Source organism: Adiantum capillus-veneris, chromosome 24, assembly GCF_014529385.1.
Source record: "Adiantum capillus-veneris isolate H3 chromosome 24, ASM1452938v2, whole genome shotgun sequence".
NCBI classification, from domain to species: domain Eukaryota; kingdom Viridiplantae; phylum Streptophyta; class Polypodiopsida; order Polypodiales; family Pteridaceae; genus Adiantum; species Adiantum capillus-veneris.
In genome coordinates, this window is record NC_140954.1 from 9,591,260 (window position 1) to 9,610,652 (window position 19,393).

The following is a 19,393-nucleotide window of genomic DNA, read 5'->3' on the forward strand; positions in this document are numbered from 1 at the left end:
AGGGGTTGTTCTAGGTAGTCGCCGTCGTCGTCTCTAAGGATTTCGATGGCTGTCGATAGGTCAACCGAGATATCCATTTCGATGAGGACTTGAGGATGCGAGTCCGCGGCCCGCCGTTTGGTGCCGCGAACTTCGCTTAGCTTTGCTCCCATTGGAGCTCAAGTGCCTTGACTTTTGTGGAAAAGCACATTTTGTTTTACTTAGATGAATGGGTCGGCTTGGTAATAATTTCACCAATATATAAAAAGATGCCATGAAGGAGGAACTGTCAGTGATACAGCATATAGTTGAGGCTCTCGGTCTACTTCCAAAGCTTGTTGCAACAGCTCTCTTTGTGTCCGTCATTCTACTCTGGTATGTCTCGTGGCTCTCCCTTCGCATGTTTTTTTACGACAGAGATTAACGCCGATGCATCAGTACGAGATGCTTGACAGAAAAGAGGGTTTCTTGCTCGCTGCAAATTGAATGCTTTCTTCGTTTCCAATGCTTTTGAGTGGACAAACAGGGTCTTAACTTCAACGTGAGACGCTGCTGAATTCGCATCACATAGAAGTGTGGTTTTAGGGCCACCCATAGCACAAAGGAACGCGTTTATCAGCTGAAGAACATGGAGGGAGGAAATTCATTATCTGCTGGCCCGGAAGGCAAGAAGAAAAAGGTCACCTACTTCTATGATTCAGATGTGGGGAACTACTACTATGGGCAGGGACATCCCATGAAACCCCACCGCATTCGCATGACACACTCGCTTTTATTACATTACAATCTTGATACCAAGATGGAGATTCGTAAGCCTCAACAAGCTCGTATGAACGATTTGTGTCGCTTCCATGCAGACGATTATATCAATTTTCTCAAGTCAGTTACTCCTGAGACCCAGCATGAACAGACAAGACAGCTAAAGAGGTTCAATGTTGGAGAAGACTGCCCTGTGTTTGATGGCCTCTACTCTTTTTGCCAGACTTATGCAGGTGGCTCTGTTGGTGGGGCAGTCCAGCTCAATCACAAGCATGCAGACATTGCTATTAATTGGGCCGGTGGTTTGCATCATGCAAAGAAATGTGAGGCCTCAGGTTTCTGTTATGTTAATGACATTGTTCTTGCTATCTTGGAGCTTCTCAAGTACCATGAGGTATGCACTTGTTAGGCATTGTCACTTATTTCTGCAGGGCATGTATGTGTTCTCACTTGGATTTTTACTGGCACCTATAATGGCTTGAATAGTTCTGTATTGGACTTCAAGATTTCATGAAGATTTTAACTTAAAATTATGAGCATACATTTAATTGATTGCTAAAGGAATGTACCTGCAGATAAGTTTGTATGTTGTCTTTGTTTGTATTTGGTGTATCATTGTGGTTGAGAAAAGAGGCAGCATGTTGTGATTTACCAACATTAGTTTTTGTCTCTTGCAGCGTGTCTTGTACATTGATATTGACATTCATCACGGTGATGGTGTCGAAGAAGCTTTCTACACAACAGATCGAGTTATGACAGTTTCGTTCCACAAATTTGGGGATTACTTTCCAGGTACCGGTGATCTTAGGGATGTTGGACATGGTACTGGAAAGTATTACTCTTTGAATGTGCCCTTGAATGATGGAATTGATGATCAAAGCTATCAGTCTTTGTTCAAGCCCATCATCTCCAAGGTGATGGAGGTTTATCAACCTGGAGCAGTTGTCCTTCAATGTGGAGCAGACTCACTTTCTGGTGATCGGCTTGGCTGCTTTAACCTTTCCATCAAGGGGCATGCAGAGTGCGTGCGTTACATGCGTTCTTTCAATGTTCCTTTACTCCTACTTGGAGGAGGAGGCTATACCATTCGCAATGTAGCGCGGTGCTGGTGTTACGAGGTATGGTGAAATTACACTTTTTTTGAGCAACACTCAATTGTGTTGATAAAGAACGTGTTTCCTTCAAAGGTGCAATTTATATTTGTCGTGCAGACAGCTGTAGCAGTGGGTGAGGAATTGGATGACAAGATGCCCTACAATGAATATTATGAATACTTTGGCCCTGATTACACCTTGCACGTGACTCCGAGCAACATGGAGAACCAGAATAAAAAGAACTTTTTGGATAATATAAGAAACAAGCTACTGGAAAACCTTTCAAAGTTGCGTCAAGTTCCTAGTGTCCAATTTCAAGAGAGGCCCCCAGAAACTGAATTAGCAGATCAGGTAGCATCTTTGTTTTATTTCATGGCATTATAATATGTTTCCTCTTTAGGAAGGATGGTAAGGCCCTCATTTATAGGGCTTACAGTTTGCGGTCCTCAGTTTGACGATGCATTCTTGTCAGATTTTAACTTAACTAATTCTAACTAATTTTACAAAGGGTCTCATGACCTGCGACATTTAGAAGCAAGGCTCTTATTCATATGGCTTACGGTTTGGGCACCATAGTTTGATGATGGTTTCTTGTTGGGTTTGAATGTAACCTCATTGCCCATGGTATGCGACATGTTATAAGCATTTATTAACCTTGCAAGGAAGGGAGGGTTCCAGGAATTGTATCTCTGCACAGCCTCTATCTAGCAGATTTGTATGACTGGAGCATGAGGGGAGTATAAGTTATTTCCAGGGTTCATCTGTACAAGTGACATCTCATATTTTATTTGCACATCTTTGTATCTGTTTCAGCAAGTTTTTATTTTATGCCACTTTTCATACTTGTATTCCGCTTCTTATCTGCAGGAGGAAGACGAGGATGATGATGCACGGCCCAAAGGTAGATTGTGGAATGGAGAACTTTCGGAATCAGATCCGGAGGAGCAAAAGCCAAAGCTTCACAGGAATCGAGAAAGTGTCTATAACACAAGGTTGGTTTTCTTGTTCCTTGGCATAGGTCCAAGGGATGCTTCATGTTCATGTTTATCACTTTTGTAATTAAGCATAGTACAAGCTAAGGCCTTGTAAACTAGATGTGCTTAATTGAGTATTTGGGCATTTATGCTTTAATTTTGTTAGCTAAAGAAGCTTGTATTCTTGTGTTGGTTTTGGAGGCTGGGAAAAACGAAAGAAATTTATGACTCATTGCTATTATTGGAAAGTATCATCCTCAAAAAGGCCCAAGTTTTTTCTGCTTTTGTTATTTAGTCAAGGCTCTCTGTAAACAGTGAGCACAAGAGGAAAAGGAGGAAGTTGAGCTTTGAAATTCTTAATCTTGACTCACTTATAAGTGTTCTGGAGGGAATAGCGCTGTAAAAATGGGATGGGCAGTATTTTCTGGTACTGAGACTCAAAAAATGATAGTTATTTAGGAGAGGGGTAATAGTTAGAAAGATTGTGTAGCACACACTGGGACCTGGGTGAGGAGGCATCTGAGGTCTCCTTCACCCATTTTGTTATGAAAAATGGTTAGGCAAGGGCAAGTTGCAACATACCATTGTGAATAAGCTATGCAGAGCCATGGCAGTGTTTGTCATATTCGGAACATCGAAGCATAACAAATCACTCTTCTTCTTAGGTTATCACAGCTGAATACAACACTTGAGCACATATATCCCTCTCAGACTTCAATGTTGCTAAATTGGCTTTATCTGACAAAAAAATAATCCTAAATGAATTATTGGATTTATAAGTGAGAGGGTTTTTTCTCACTGGAGACATCCGAGTACAGATATTTCTAGTGCATCATTTAGAATAACGACGCGAGCATTGTGAACGGGAATATCTGTAAGGTCACGAGGAATGGGTATTGCTGATGTGTCACATCAGATGGGTGACAGGGAGCATCGGGAAGAAGTATTCGACCATCCGGGAACGGACATCTATGATGTGTCATAGGATGGGTGACAGAGAGCATTGCGAAGGAGATTGTATTGTAAGTTCGGTAGGAAAGGACTAGGTGATGGGTATTCTTGATGCCCCTGTCCCATGGTGGGTGACAGGGGCATCGGAAAGGTAATATTCCATAGTTGGGAGGAAATTCCGATTAGTGTTAGAATTGTGCACAAGGATGAGCAAGCACTTGAATGAAGATGGGTTCAGAGGAAACTTTGAGGAAAAACAAATGCTTTCTGTGAAAGCGGGTGCTTTTTGGGAAAGCATCAGATGCTTTCCCGCGAGGAAGTCGATGTCTGCATTGCATCTGTGCATGTGGTTGCGTCCAGGGACGCCTGAGAAGTGTTGTGCAAGCATTGCTTTTCAGCTTATAAGGTTTTATTGAGTTTCTGGGGAGGTTTAGACCATTTTTAAAATAGGCTGGCCGCCCACTTGATAAGTGGGCAACCACCTGGTAAATTTGGCAACAAAACACAAGCGCCCACCGTCTCCCTGGCTTTTTTGGCAAACCCACGATCTCTCTCCCCTCTTTTCTGGCAGCCACAAAGTGATCCTCTCTCTTCAGTCCTAGGCACCCCCCAAACTGCCCTATTCCCGCCGGGAGGGACTCTTCTGTTCCTGCCGACTGCCAATAGCAATAAATCAAGCTCTCTCTCTCTCTCTCTCTCTCTCTCTCTCTTTGAGCACAGAAAAGGCCAGCGCTAGCAAGGAGGAGGGGCTGCTGCAGATTTCAGCCGCGAAGATGATGCCACCAGCGATGCCCATGGCTGCCCGCCCCAAGTGTACCGGATGATGCCAACACTATGTAGGCGAGTTCCATCACGAAGAAGTGCCAATGGAAAGCGTTTCCATCGTGACATGCTGCTGTTTTTCTCTGTTTTTCAGCCCATAAATGTCGTAGACGGGGCTGATTTACGAGAAGGAACTTGGGAACACACCTCTTCTGTGTGTAGGATTGGAAGAGAATGTTCTCTGCGACGAGATCTCTCTCGGGGAAGTGTCTTTTAAGTTTTCGAGAACTGAGTTGCCTTTTGAGCGTCGAGACTTCAAAGGTAATGTTTTTCTTGTTATGATCTTTGAGTGTTTGTTTGCAAGTGTACTGTCACAAATTGGTGATATGCCAAAGCCGTGAAGAATGGAGCCAACTTGTAGATCCTGGCTGAGGGGCCTAAACCCTAAGAAGAACAAGTAACAGAAGAAGAAGTCCTACCAACTCATGGAGACTCTGTCTGATTGGGCCCCAATGACATAAAGAAATTAAAATAAAGCAAAACCCACCCACACGCGCGCGCAGCTGATGACGTGGTAGCAGTACGGACGCTCCGAAAATTACGTTGACAGCGCTGACGTGGCAGGCCGTACTGATTTCCGCGTTTTGCGCTGACATGTTGACGTGGCAGGTTGTACGGCTTTTTGTAACAGACTTGGATACTCCAAGTCAAGAATCAATCGCGACAGCACCAAATAACCACTTCAAAACAATTCATAGATCACAATAGATTTGCACTGGCCCGGCAAAGATTGGCGCCCCTTTCGGTATTTCTTTATGTATTAAAATCAATGCCAGAGTACAAAGAGCGGTTAGGGTTTCACTCTCAGACTCTTGTGTCCAAATGCTCTGAGAAGTGAGCCCTAAACCACTAATTTAAAGGTTACAAGGGATGCCCAAAAGCAGAGCCCCAAAAGCTTTAGAACAAAAGCATAATCTATTTCTCTCTCAAACCCTTTTTAGGGTTTTCATTAAAAATAAATCAGATCATCCTCTCTCTCTCTCTCTCTCTCTCTCTCTCTCTCTCTCTCTCCTTCCTTGGCCATTTGCGTAGCCAAAAAGCTGCAATAGCGTCGCTCAGCTGGGCTTTTTCCAATCCCGCAAATTCCGCAAATTCCGTATTGCTGCCACATGGCATATCCGCTGCCAGATTAGGGTTTCCAGCCACTTTGGGGTTTCAGCCAGCAGTTAGGGTTAGGGTTTCCAGAAATTAGGGTTTTTGCGCAAAAATTAGGGTTTGCAAAAATTAGGGTTTTTGCTCTGTCGGTAGCCACGTCATCACTTTGTGACATATCCCCCCTCTTGAAAGCATTGTAATCGACCGCGATTATGCCTGCAAAACTGACAGAAGCCATAAACCGTCTTAGGAGACACTCACTGTTAGTACCTACGTACTAGGAACACACATCTAGCACATGTACCAATCGACAATCACATCACACGACATCACAGGACATCACTAGACATCACAAGACATCACATGACATTCAACATTCATTCGGATCTTAGAGCATGATTTATCGGCAATGTAGCTAGCAATGGCATCTAGGTCCAATTGGGACCTCATCGACGTCTGATTGATATTGCAACCATGTCTATTCGAGATCAAGCAGACCAAAATGCTGCAGTCATTTCGTCTATCAGTTCCTGCACTTAAAAAAATTCAAGAACAAATCAGTATCATAATCAGGAATTCCATTTCATAAAGTCATCCAGCAGAATACTGTCAGCTCTCGATATCCCTTAAGCTCAAAGAGACATCAGTGACTTTAGTATCAAAATCAAGGCAATTGTTGACAAAGGAGCGGAGTGACTCCCCTCTTGTGCATCCCACTGCACCAGATCTCTGGCCAAGCTAAATTCTGGGTTCCATTTGGAATAGACTATGCTAAACCAAAAGCATCGAGGTAAAGTCCACAATCCGAGGATTATCTGCTAGGTCCTCCTCCTCCATCCACTTCGCATCAAATGTAGGATAGTTCTTGAACTTAACCAAGAACCGCCTTCGGACTTTACCTTTATTCTTCGTATCCTTATGTGCCAAAAATCTGTTCAGGAACAAGGATCTCCTCCTTTTCTTCCACTTCGGGTTGCTCATCAGGCTCCCCATCATCAAGCACATCACCCTTAATAGGTTTCAAGAGACTCACATGAAATGCATTGTGAATCCTCCAAGTATCTGGCAGTTTCAATCGGAAGGAGACATCATTTATCTTTTCGGTGATCTGGGAAGGTCCGTAGTATCGCATACTAAGCTTTGGAAAAAGCCTCTCCTTTCCCTTTTTCTTTCTTAGGCGTGCCTTCTCAAAACGTAAGAGCACCCAATCATCCTCCTTCAATTTCAAGTCGCGACGATGGCGATCTGCTGCCTTTTTTTGTCGTTCTTGAGACTTCTGCAAAGTCTCGCGAACCTTGGCAAAAGCAGTATCCAAATCTCGCGTATATTCATCCGCTTCAAAGATCTTATCTTTCGTGCTTAGGAAGGGTGGAACCTTTGCAGCACCTTCAACAATCTCAAATGGCGTCTTCCCCGTCGAAGAGTGTATCGTGTTATTGTAGGCAAATTCCACCAAAGGTAAGTACTTTTCCCATTGAGTCTTCTGATCCGAGATACAAGACTTCAATAAATCTAAAACCACTGAATTGGCAATCTCAAATTGCCCGTCAGTCTGCAAGTGGAACGATGACGAGAACTGCAACTGCGTGTCAATGTTCTCCCAAATGGCCTTCCAAATCAAACTCATAAATCTGGGGTCTCTGTCGGGGACAATCGTCGCAGACATGCCATGTTATCGGAAAATCATCGAGACCATTATGTGTTCTCGGGAGATCAAAAATGAAATCCATTGCAATACTTTCCCAGGGGTGGGTGGGTATGGGTAAAGGCTGTAACAATCCCTGTGGCCTTATGCCTGTCATATTTGACCTTCTGGCATACTAAGCAACGACGCACAAATTCTTCCACATCCTTTTTGAGTCTCGGCCAAAAGAAGTATCTCTCTACCCCCTTCATGGTGGTAGTAATGCCGCGGTGACCCGTAGAAGGTGGACAGTGGCATTCAGTCATAACCTTTTCTCTCAACGGCTGTGTAACGCACAACATGGTTTTTCTCATCAAGTAGCCTTCCCGAATGGTGTATCCTGCTACTGTCTCCCCATCCCGTATCCGTGTGAAAATATATGCAAAATCTGTATCTGTGGCATACTGATCGACCATTTCCTCGACGCTCCTATGATGTATAGCGGAAATAGCCAGAACATATTCAACCTTTATCCATCGTTGAGTTCTCTCCCAAAAGAATGAGTAAAGAAACTGAAGTTCATCAAGTATAATTCTCCGAGCCCTTCATTTATCAAAGTCGCTTTCTCGGCCCTGTAGTCAACCACGGCGTAGTTCTTGTGGTACCAAGGGATTCCGAGTAGTACGTCACTCGCGTGCCCTAAACACCCCTGTCATTGCAAACGAAGTTTGCCAATGCTTGGTGTAATGGCAACATCCCGTCCGTGTGCCAGTCGAACTACCTCCGCTGTGGCTTCAGTCTGTCGGGCGTAATTCCAAATCGAGCCGCCAATTCCAAGTGAAAAGAAGTTGGCCTTGGCTCCTTCAAAAGAGCTTCCTGATCCTTCACTTTGCCCCAAAAGCGGCAAAGTTTGTACTTTCATTCATTTGATTCGGTGCAGGTCCCACGCCATGTGGTACCAGTTTTGCTTTTCTATCTGCCTTTTCTGCCACGTTCCTCAGCTGCTCTCGAACTCTCAGGCCTGTCGTCGTCTTTATCATTCTGTTCTTTCTGTGCCTTTTTAGGGCACTTCGCGGAGATATGTCCATGTTCCCCGCATCCAAAGCACTTCCCCTCTCTCATGAAGCGAGCTCTCTTCTTAGGAGTAAGCTTGGGTCGTGCATCCTTTTTCTGGGTGTTCCTCTTTTTCTTTCTACTTTCATTCCCAGAAGTTTGTTCGGCTCGTTGTGTCATGGCCTCATCTGTGGGGTAGGTCAGACTACCAGAGTGAATGGCAAAGCCTCGCTTCGCATGACTCATCAACTCTTGAATAGAAGCTGACTTCTGCTCCAAGCAGTGATCTCGGATCTCTGTAGGTAGACCCAAGGTGAACCGCTCAATCTGTTCTCTGAACGAGATCTTCTTGAATGAAGAGGCGGGTAGAAAAGAGCTCCAGAATCTTTCACAATAAGCATTGATTGTATCTTTCTTGGTGATCCGAAGATGGTTCCAAGCAGCTCGTATATCTCGTTCATATTCTTGCGTCAACCAAGAAGAAATAAAAAGCTTCTTAAATTTCAGCCATTTAACTGGCGCAATCTTGTTTAAAAAAAGAGTGGACCACCAAGTACGAGCATTCCCCTTAAAGTAAGAGGCAGCTCTCCGAATCTTGGAGTGCTCTGAATAGCGTCCTCCCGCGAAAGCGATGTCAAACTGCTGTATAAAAGACAAAGCCTTCAAAGCATCTGAGTATCCTGAAAAAGTATCAAACTTGATCGAGTGGCCACCTTCCTTAAACTCTCGGAGTTTCTTGCTTTTATCTTCAAGAAAGTCATACTGGTTGGCTTTGTAAAAATTCTTCTTGTTCGCATAAAAGTTTCCGTCATCGGAATCTGAGCTGTCTGTAGACGAGTCCTCAGTAGAACTGTCAGTCTCTGGGCGAGATGCCTTTTTCTTGCCCTTTCCGAAGCGTTGTTTCTTGCTTCGCTTTTTACCTTTTCTGTCTTCTTCGCTCGAATCTGAAGAGCTAGAAGAACTGTAAGAAGAAGAAGAAGAAGAAGAAGAAGAAGTAGGTACTCCTTCAAAGTGAACACGCTTCTTCTGTTTCTTTGCTTTGTCAAATGTCGACTGACGACCCAAATAACTCGGGAAGTCAGTGCCTTTCTTCTGCTTTTTGGCTTTCTTTTGCGCATCAAAAAGCTGAGCAATCCGTGCATCAACCACCTCTTCTAGTTCCTTGTTTGTATATTGTTTGTGATTAGAAGGTTTCTTGAGAGCAGGTTTTAGGGGTGGTGTAGTGGTTTTCTGCCACTGCGCATGCACTTCCTGAAAAGAAGTCTCGCTCATATATTTTGCCAATTTCGGATCCTTCACAAAAGTGAGCATCATCTTTGTTGCATCGCCGATCAATTGACGACGCTTCATCTCTCTTTGCTCCGCCTGAGTAGGCCGAGGCGGGCCATACTCTCTACCGGAATCTTCGTTGTGATCCCTGCCCGCATCCCTAGATGTAGAGGAAGTCGACTGATCCTTGCGTGAAGCCATAGGTGCCACGGAAAAAAAAATGGGGATCGGATTTCTCGTAGAAGAGGAATCGGCCGTGCTCTGATACCACTGTAACAGACTTGGACACTCAAGTCAAGAATCAATGGCGACAACACCAAATAACCACTTCAAAACAATTCACAGATCACAATAGATTTGCACTGGCCCGGCGGAGTTCCGTGCCTAGAGATATTGGCCCCAAAGACTGGCGCTCCTTTCGGTATTTCTTTATGTATTAAAATCAATGTGAGAGTACAAAGAGCGGTTAGGGTTTCACTCTCAGACTCTGCATCCAGATGCTCTGAGAAGTGAGCCCTAAACCACTAATTTAAAGGTTACAAGGGATGCCCAAAAGCAGAACCCCAAAAGCTTCAGAACAAAAGCAAAATCTATTTCTCTCTCAAACCCTTTTTAGGGTTTTCATTAAAAATAAAGCAGATCATCCTCTCTCTCTCTCTCCTTGGCCATTTGTGTAGCCAAAAAGCTGCAATAGCGTCGCTCAGCTGGGCTTTTTCCAATCCCGCAAATTTCGGAAATTCCGTACTGCTGCCACGTGGCATATCCGCCGCCAGATCAGGGTTTCCAGCCACTTTAGGGTTTCAGCCAGCTGTTAAGGTTAGGGTTTCCAGAAATTAGGGTTTCTGCAAATTAGGGTTTCTGGCAGAAATTAGGGTTTGCAGGAAATTAGGGTTTCTGGCAGAAATTAGGGTTTTTGCTGTCGGTAGCCACATCATCACTTTGTGACAATTTTCGCAAATTACGCTGGCAGCTTTTGGGCATTGCTTTTGGACTAGATGCTTTTGAGTTTGAAGGCTTTTTATGTAAAACTGCTTTTGAGGCCTAGGGCCTTTAAATATGAGGCCATGGGCTCATTCTCTGGCATGCTTCCTGGTGAGGGAGTACCGTCTTGTACTATGTTGATGCAATATAAAGAAATACCGAAAGAGGCGCCAAGGTTTGGGGCCAATACTCTCTGGGGTGGAATTCCGCCACTCCGTGTCGCGCATCATTTCTCTCTCTCTCTCTCTCTTAGTTCAGTTGTCTCTCTCTCAGTTCAGTTGTTATTAAAGTGCTAAAAATTTGTTCAGTCTGTTCTTTTCTATTGGCACGTGGTGCCCGTCTTGTGACAGTGGTATCAGAGCATTAGGCGTGTGCTTTTGTGAAAGCATACCGTCCTACAAAAGAGCAGACAGAGCTATTGGAATTTACTTGAAGTATCTTTTGGTCTCGATCCCGGACTTATTAGCCACTCCCACCCTTACTTCATTGTGCATCGGGCGCGCTCCCGTCTGCATCGCTCTGTCTTACAGGGCATAAGCCATAAAGAACCCAAGACATGGAATTCATGGATTCAACATAATATTTTCAGTTTCTGCTCAACGAGATTCACGACATTCTTTTGCGGCATCCTCAGCAGAATCTTCCGATGTTGCAAAGTTTTCAACAATTTTCGAACATGTTACCCCCTCTGATGCCCCAGGTGGTACCTCCTCCTCCGGCATCAGGAAGTACGAGAGCTTCCAACCGGCAACCTTCTCAACCGTCTGTTCGATCGAGGGAGTTTTCAGGGATATGGTGCAGCCATCTGACCTTGATCAAGTGCAACCGCCTTTGCCGCCGCCATTGCCCCCACCTCCACCACCACCATCGCCACCAGGCTACAATGGTTGGAGCCCATGGTTGGAGCCCATATGGATACCCTTATTATCCATACCCGGGATATGCACCTAACCAACCCAAAGATGGCGGCACAACAGTCAAATTTTTCACTTTTTCCGGGGTGAAAGATCGCAAGAAAGCATTGCAGTTCCTATAACAATTTGACAACATCTATGCTTTGGGGAACTATACAGAAGAATCCAAGATTTCTCGAGCGAGATTTCTTAAAGATAATGCTATGCAATGGTGGAGTTCAATTGCAACACAACCCCATGCTCCAAGGACCTGGCACGCTTTGAAGACAATTTTTGCACGCAGTTACATGACTTCTATCGGATTTTGGCAGAGTGGGGCAACTTGAAAATGCTTGCCACTGAAACCATGGACGACTATAACCAAAGGTTTCTCAACGTGTACCTTCTGGTGTCCTTTAGGATCGTTCCTTGGGAGGCCCAATGCGAGCGATACACCATTGGACTACCATCACCATTGCAGGAATATTGTCTCTCCAAGCAAGTTTCCACCATGCAAGAGCTTATGGACCATGCTGCGGTCGGCTACAAACTAATGAAGGGAAAGCTAGAGTTTACCACAGAGGAACCTCCGGCCACTAACCACAACTCTCGGCGACAACAAATAAATTCTCGAGAGTCTTTTGAAAACCAACCTCAAAGACCTCGTTTAACGCCTCAACAACGAGACACCTTACTACAAGAAGGCCGATGCTTTGGATGCTTTCAAACAGGGCATAACCATTCTAGTTGTCCCCATCGCACTGATAGGCCAGCGGAGCCGACGCCCGCACCAATGGTCGACAGAACCCAAAGGTCACCTCTTGCCAAGAGAGCTAGACCCGTTAGTGGACTAGTTCCTGATAGTTATGACATACGCCTTGAGAGTACAAACGAATTGTGTCGAGCATATGGCAAAGTCAATGGCTTCAAAGCCCTTATTTTCTTTGACGCCAGAGCTACAGAGAACTTCATCCATTCAGAATTCTTAAAGCAGATGCACTTTGATTATGATGCAAAGGGTGGAGAAATTGAAGCTGAGCTAGCCATGGGGCAAACTCAGAAAGTGGTACCGCTCATTGGTGCTCTTCCAGTGACTATCCAAGATTATCATGGAAAAGCTGATTTCCACATTAGGAAGTTGGGCAATTGCGACGTTCTCTTGGGCATGCCTTGGCACGACAACGATGATGCGACTCCAGGTTCGGAACCGAACCATCATCGTGATGCAGAAGGACAAGCCAATTGCCTCAAAGTTCGGTTGTCCGAACAAAACCTCGAATGAACTCTCTACTTGTTTTTCTTCATAGCTAGAAAGTATTGTTTGAAAATTTGTTTGAAATGGATGGTATCTGTTTTGAACTTGTCTTGGTGCTGATTTGAAATGTTTGACTCTGGTTTTAATACTGGTTTCAATGATTGGTGATTTTACTCCCGGGTGGAGTAGTGAGAAATGTTGTTTTGGTATTGTTTGAACCTCCGAACAACGCAGATGGGATGTCTGGGGAGCATTTGGTTGTATGCTTGAAAAATATTATTGTTGTTTCTCTCGGCCCGAACCTGGATGGTTATGCGAGAGGAGTATTAAGAAGTCTGAGTAGTGGTTACTCTCAGCACCTCCAAACGACGCAGGCTGCGGTCTGGGGAGCGTTTGGTTGTAAAAGGCCCCTATATCTCCCGGCCCGGACCTTTTAAGGTTATGCGGGAGGAGTGATGAGGGAGTCGTTAAATATCTCTCGGCTCGGACCTGGGAGGAGTGTTTGTTCTATGTCTTGTAACATGCATATGTGAGCATTTGTGTTATGTGCCAACCACTGAATATTCCTAATTGGATGAGATTTCCTGGGTATGTAATTTTAGTGCATCAAGACACCCGTGGAAGATCAGTGTCACAAAGTGATGACCTGGCTGGCCGAAAGCATTCTAGAAACCCTAACCCTAGCTGCTGCTAAAACCCTAATTTTTGGAAACCCTAACCCTAGAACTGCAAAAACCCTAACCCTAACCCTAATGGCAGCATGGCTGAATCCCGGAATTTGCGGAGACAGGATGACGTGGCACCGTACGGCAGGATCCGCTTTTTGCGGCGTGATTTACGGAAGGCTGCTTTTTCTCTACGCAAATTATCAGAGAGAGAATCTCTTGCTTTTCTTTTGAAGCTCCAGAGAGCTTGTGAGAGAGAAAGAAACTCTGCTTTATTTTGTAGGCTTTTGATTTGAAGCTTTTGGGGCTCTGCTTTTGGCATCCCTTGTAAAATAACTAAGTGACTTGGGCACCCACTCTGCAGAGCATCTGGACGTAGAGTCTGAGAGTGAGACCCAACCACTCTTGTACTTTGAACTGATTAATACAAGAAGAAATACTGAAAGAGGCGCCAGTTTTTGGGGCCAATATCTCCAGGCACGGAACTCCACTGGGCCAATGCAAATCTATTGTGAACTGTGAATTGTTTTGAAGTGGTTATTTGGTGCTGTCGCTATTGATTCTTGACTTGGGAGTATCCAAGTCTGTTACAGTGGTATCAGAGCACGACCGATTTCTCTTCTACGGGAAATTCGATCCCCAAAATTTTTTTCCGCGGCACCTATGGCTTCACGCAAGGATCAGTCAACTCCCTCTGCATCCGGAGATGCGGGTAGGGATCACAACGAAGATTCTGGCAGAGAGTATGGCCCGCCTCGGCCTACTCAGGCGGAGTAACGAGAGATGAAGCGTCGTCAATTGATCGGCGATGCAACAAAGATGATGCTCAATTTTGCCAAGGACCCGAAGATGGCAAAATGTATGAGCGAGATTTCTTTTCAAGAAGTGCACGAGCAGTGGCAGAAAACCACAACACCACCCCCGAAACCCGCTCTCAAGAAACCTTCTGCTCACAAGACATATTCAGAGAAGGAATTAGAAGAGGTGGGTGATGCACAGATTGCTCGGCTTTTTGACGCGCAGAACAAAGCTAAAAAGCACGGCAAAAAGCAGAAGAAAGGCACTGACGTCCCGGGTTATTTGGGTCGTCAGTCGACATTTGATAATGCAAAGAAACAGAAGAAGCGTGTTCGATTTGAAGGAGTACCCAGTTCTTCTTCTTCTTCTTCTTCTTCTTCTGACAGTTCTTCTAGCTCTTCAGATTCGAGCGAAGAAGACAGAAAAGGCAAAAAGCGAAGCAAGAAACAACGCTTCGGAAAGGGCAAGAAAAAGGCAAAGAAGTGTAAATCTCGCCCAGTGAGTGACAGTTCTACAAAGGACTCGTCTATAGACAGTTCAGACTCTGATGATGGCAACTTTTATGCGAACAAGAAGAATTCTGATGAAGCCAACCAGTATGACTTTCTGGAAGACAAGAGCAAGAAAGTCCGAGAGTTTAAGGAAAGTGGATAGTCAATTAAATTTGACACTTTTTCAGGATATAAAGATGCTTCGAAAGCTTTGTCTTTTATACAACAGTTTGACATCGCTTTCGTGGGAGGACGCTACTCAGAGCACTCCCAAGATTCGGAGAGCTGCCTCTTATTTTAAGGGGAATGCTCGAACTTGGTGGTCTACGCTTCTTTTAAACAAGACTGCGCCAGTTAAATGGCTGAAATTTAAGAAGCTTTTTATTTCTTCTTGGTTGACTCAAGAGTATGAACGCGATATACGAGCTGCTTGGAACCATCTTTGGATGACCAAGAGAGATACAGTGGACGCTTATTGCGAGAGATTCTGGAGCTCTTTTCTACCCGCCTCTTCATTCAAGAAGATCTCGTTCAAAGAACAGATTGAGCGGTTTACCTTAGGTGTACCTACAGACATCCGAGATCACTGTTTGGATCAAAAGTCAGCTTCTATTCAGGAGTTGATGAGTCATGCGAAGCGGGGTTTTGCCATTCACTCTGGCAGTTTGACCTACCCCACCGATGAGGTCATGACACAATGAGCCGAACAGACTTTAGCGAATGAAAGTAGAAAGAGAAAGAGTAACCTAGAAAAGAAGGATGCACGACCCAAGCTTACTCCTCAGGAGAGAGCTCACTTCATCAGGGAGGGGAAGTGCTTTGGATGCGGGGAACATGGACATATCTCCGCGAAGTGCCCTAAAAAGGCACAGAAAGGACAGATTGACAAGGACGACGAAAGGCCTGAGAGTTCGAGAGCAACTGAGGAACGTGGAAGAAAAGGCAAGATGAAAACAGGACTGGTTCCAGATTGTGTGGATACCGATCCCAACACCATGGACGAGAGTACAGAACTTTGCCGAGCTTGGGGCAAAGTAAAAGACCAAGAGGCCCTGATCTTCTTTGATGGAGGAGCCAAGGCCAACTTCATTTCACCGGAATTGGCGGCGTGGCTCGATATCACTCCCGATCGGATGGGACCACTTGCGGAGGCAGTTCCAGCGGCACCCGGCAGGGACGTAGCCATTACACCTGTCATTGGCAAACTTCGGTTGCATTGTCAGGGGTATTTGGGGCATGAGGACTTTTTCATAATGCCTTTGGAAGGTTGTGATGTTCTCTTAGGGATTCCCTGGTACCACAAGAACAACGCCGTGGTCGATTATCGGGCGAGGAAAGCGGCATTGACTACAGAGAAGGGCAGAACCATTGTACTTGACATTAAACTGAAGGGCGAGTCTGTCCCTATTGTATCGGCTTCGACCATTTCTAAATTAATGAAATCCAGTCTGTTTGTTTACTCTATCTTTATGAAAGAATTGAGGAATAAGGAGAGGACAAATATGTCTAAACTTGATAAAGAACGCCAAGATTTTCTCCACTCTCACGCCGATTGCTTCTCAGAGGGCCTACCAGGCGAGTTACCACCTGCTCGTCCTGAAGATCATACCATTGATCTGATACCTGGAAGCACACCACCGACCCGGCCACCTTACCATGTGAGCCGAGCACAGAATGAAGAGATTATGAACCAAGTGAAAGACCTTTTGGAAAAGGGTCTTGTCCAGCTTAGTACTTCACCGTATTGCTCTCCAGTGTTGTTGGTTTTGAAGAAAGACGGATCTTGGAGAATGTGTATCGATTATAGAGCTCTCAACAAAATCACCATCAAGAACAGATTTCCGATTCCTAGGATCGATGATATACTCGACAGATTACAGGGATCCTCGTGCTTTAGCAGGATTAATTTGAAGAGTGGATATCATCAGATCAGAATCGCGCCGGGAGACGTCTACAAGACAGCTTTTCGGACGACTTTTGGGTTATTTGAGTTTTTGGTGATGCCTTTTGGCTTAACCAATGCTCTTGTGACATCTAATCGGATGATGGACAAGATTTTTCGAGAGTATAGGCTATTTGTTGTCACTTTCTTTGACGATATCATTTTTTTCTCCAAGAATGAGGCAGAACACAGAGATCATCTGCTTCAGGTCTTTCAGGCATTATGAGATCACAAGTTAGTGATTAATGCAAAGAAAAGCGAATTTTTCCTACCAGAGATACACTTTTTGGGACACATTGTCTCAGCAGTAGGAGTGCAAATGGATCCGGCCAAGATAGAGACTATCCGTGATTGGCCCGATTTGAAAAGAGAAAAGCGCTCTGAGGAACTAGAGCCAGATCAGTCCAAGGGTTTCGTATCTGATCTGAGAGCACTAGACTCTCAAGTTATGATCCGGAAGTTGAGATTCCCACGAAAGGACCTCGCGTTTAGGAAAACAGAGTTCTTTTGCAGGAAGAGGACTTTGGGAACAGAGTCGGAAAAGAGTTGCCGAGATGCCATGCCCTGAGTTTGGAAGGTGAGATCCAGAGGCGAGAACCTTGGTTCTGGAGGATTCGGAATAAGGAACAAAATTTCCTTGGACTAGTGAGCTGCCCTGGAATAGGAAGCTGAGGCTTCGAGAAACCATCGGGTCTTATTCTAGAATAAGTGTGGTAATACGTTCGGTTCAAGTGCTTGTATAGACTACTCCCTAGTAATAAAGATACTTTTACTGGGGAGTGGGACTATCTGTCACGGGGACGGGCACCAGGTGGCAATGGAAAAGAATAGACTGAACAACTTTAAGCACTTCAAATAACAAGTGAATTGAGAGAGATACACGACACGCGAGTGGGAGTGACGGAGTTCCACCCCAAGAGAGCATTGGGCCCAAACTTTGGCGCCCCTTTCGGTATTTCTTTTAATTGCTTGAACTCAGTACATTGCCGGTACTCCATCCTCTGCACCTTCACACATAAGCATGCCAACGAATGAGCCCTTGGCTCATATTTAAAAGCCTTGGCCTCTCAAAAGCAATTACTCGAAAAGCGTCAAGTTCTAAAAGCATCTGGTCCAAAAGCTAAAAAGCTGCGAGCGCAAATTACGAAAATCCATATAGCTGCGACGTCAGCACCTGCTGTGTAAAACACGGAATTCCGTATTGTCTGCCACGTGAGCATTTCAGCGAAAATTCTGGGCTGTTTGTACAGCTACCACGCCATCATGGCTCCATGCAATTGAGAGTGTGTGTGTGGGCTCCGCTTTATTTTAATGCCTTAATGTCCCCTGGGCCCCATCAGACGGGGTCCCTTCTTCTTCTGCTGCTGCTTCTTAGGCTTTAGGCCCCTCGGCCGGGATCTGAAGGTTGGCTCCGTTCTTCAGTGGCTTGACACATCAGCAGTCTGTGACACCAACCCATCTTCTGGTCTCCATTATTGTGTTGATATGATATTCTCACTCTCTCTCTCTCTCTATATATATTCTCTGGCTTCAGTATTAAGTGATAAGTTCTATTCATCCGTATATATTTTATATTGTTATGCGCTCCCGTTTGTGACAATGGTATCAAAGCATGGTCTCCTCTTTCTCCATAAAGGAGGATGACTGGGAAGAAGCCATGACAAGTAAAGAGAGAAGCAAGCAGGCGAAACCCTAAGCCCTGCATTAAAAGCCCGTAGAGTTGGGAAAATTTTTCTATCTTCAAGTAGTCGACAAGACTTGGGATTCTTTGCGAAGGCGACAAGAGCACGATGCTCAAGAACCTAGAGAATCTGAGGAGCGGAATGCTCGAGATCCTTCAGAACCTAGAAGTGAGCCAAATTCACTTGTTGAAATTTTGAGAAATTTGAAAGAATTTTCCTTATTGTCCACTGTTTCACGTCACTCCTCTTTCAGAATATCCATGAACATCCATTCTAGAACCATAGCCAAGAAATCCCGCTCATTTTGGGAAGGATATTAAGGTCTCTAGACCTAAGGACACTCTAGTCAAGTTTGATGCTTTTGACGAAAGGGGAGATGTGCCGAAAGCTACCGCTTTCATTCAACAGTTTGAAGTTGCCTTTGCAAACGGCAATTTCTCAGAAGTGTAAAAAATGAGGCATGTGACCAAACACCTCTGGCGGATTGCAAGTACTTGGTGGTATACCAAAGCTCTGCAAGGAATTCAAACAAGACTCGGATTCAATTCAAGGTTGACTTTTCTGAGAAATATTTTTTCCTCTACACCTTGAGGAAGGTATCGAAGAAGATTGGGATTGGTTTTCTTAGTAGGAGCACGAGCGAGTCACGGAGTGCGTGAACAAGTATCGGTTTACTCTTGCCAAGGTGGCTCCATTCTTGAACCTCTCCGAGGGAGAGAGGATGAAGATGTTTAAGGAAGGACTTCTGTCCGAACTTCGTAGAAGCATGCAAATATTTTCGCAAGATACTTTGCAGGGGATGGTGGAGTTAGCAATACAAGCTGAAAGTGTACAATTCAGTGTACAAAGAATCTAATCTCCATAGTGGGATGGTCAAACCGGCCCGTAGGGTGGTAGACTTTTGCTTTCACCCGAAATTTTACTTTAAGCTTTAACATACAAAGAAACCTTGCATAAGGAACCTGTACGGGAATTAACACTTCAAAGCACACATGGCTCGGAAGCTAGAATGCTCCGAGCAGACGTTGACAACCTGTACAAAAACTGGCGCCCCTTTCGGTATTTC

At 44.8% G+C, this 19,393-nt stretch overlaps 1 protein-coding gene across 4 annotated transcripts in view; it reads left to right on the top strand.

Moving 5' to 3' along the window:
- Window positions 1-205: 205 nt before the first annotated feature.
- The window catches only part of LOC147425920 (histone deacetylase 19-like), a 35,835-nt gene continuing 16,647 nt past the window's right edge, over window positions 206-19,393 (top strand). For 3 of the 4 annotated variants that reach the window (XM_086499186.1, XM_086499188.1, XM_086499189.1), the window contains exons 1-5: window positions 206-354; window positions 506-1,132; window positions 1,416-1,856; window positions 1,950-2,183; window positions 2,700-2,824. In XM_086499186.1, the coding sequence (XP_086355312.1) occupies window positions 608-1,132; window positions 1,416-1,856; window positions 1,950-2,183; window positions 2,700-2,824 (1,325 nt within the window). In that variant the 5' untranslated portion in view covers window positions 206-354; window positions 506-607. Of the gene's footprint in view, window positions 1,133-1,415; window positions 1,857-1,949; window positions 2,184-2,699; window positions 2,825-19,393 lie in introns of all 4 variants that reach the window. The other variant, XM_086499187.1, reaches the window with a different exon arrangement.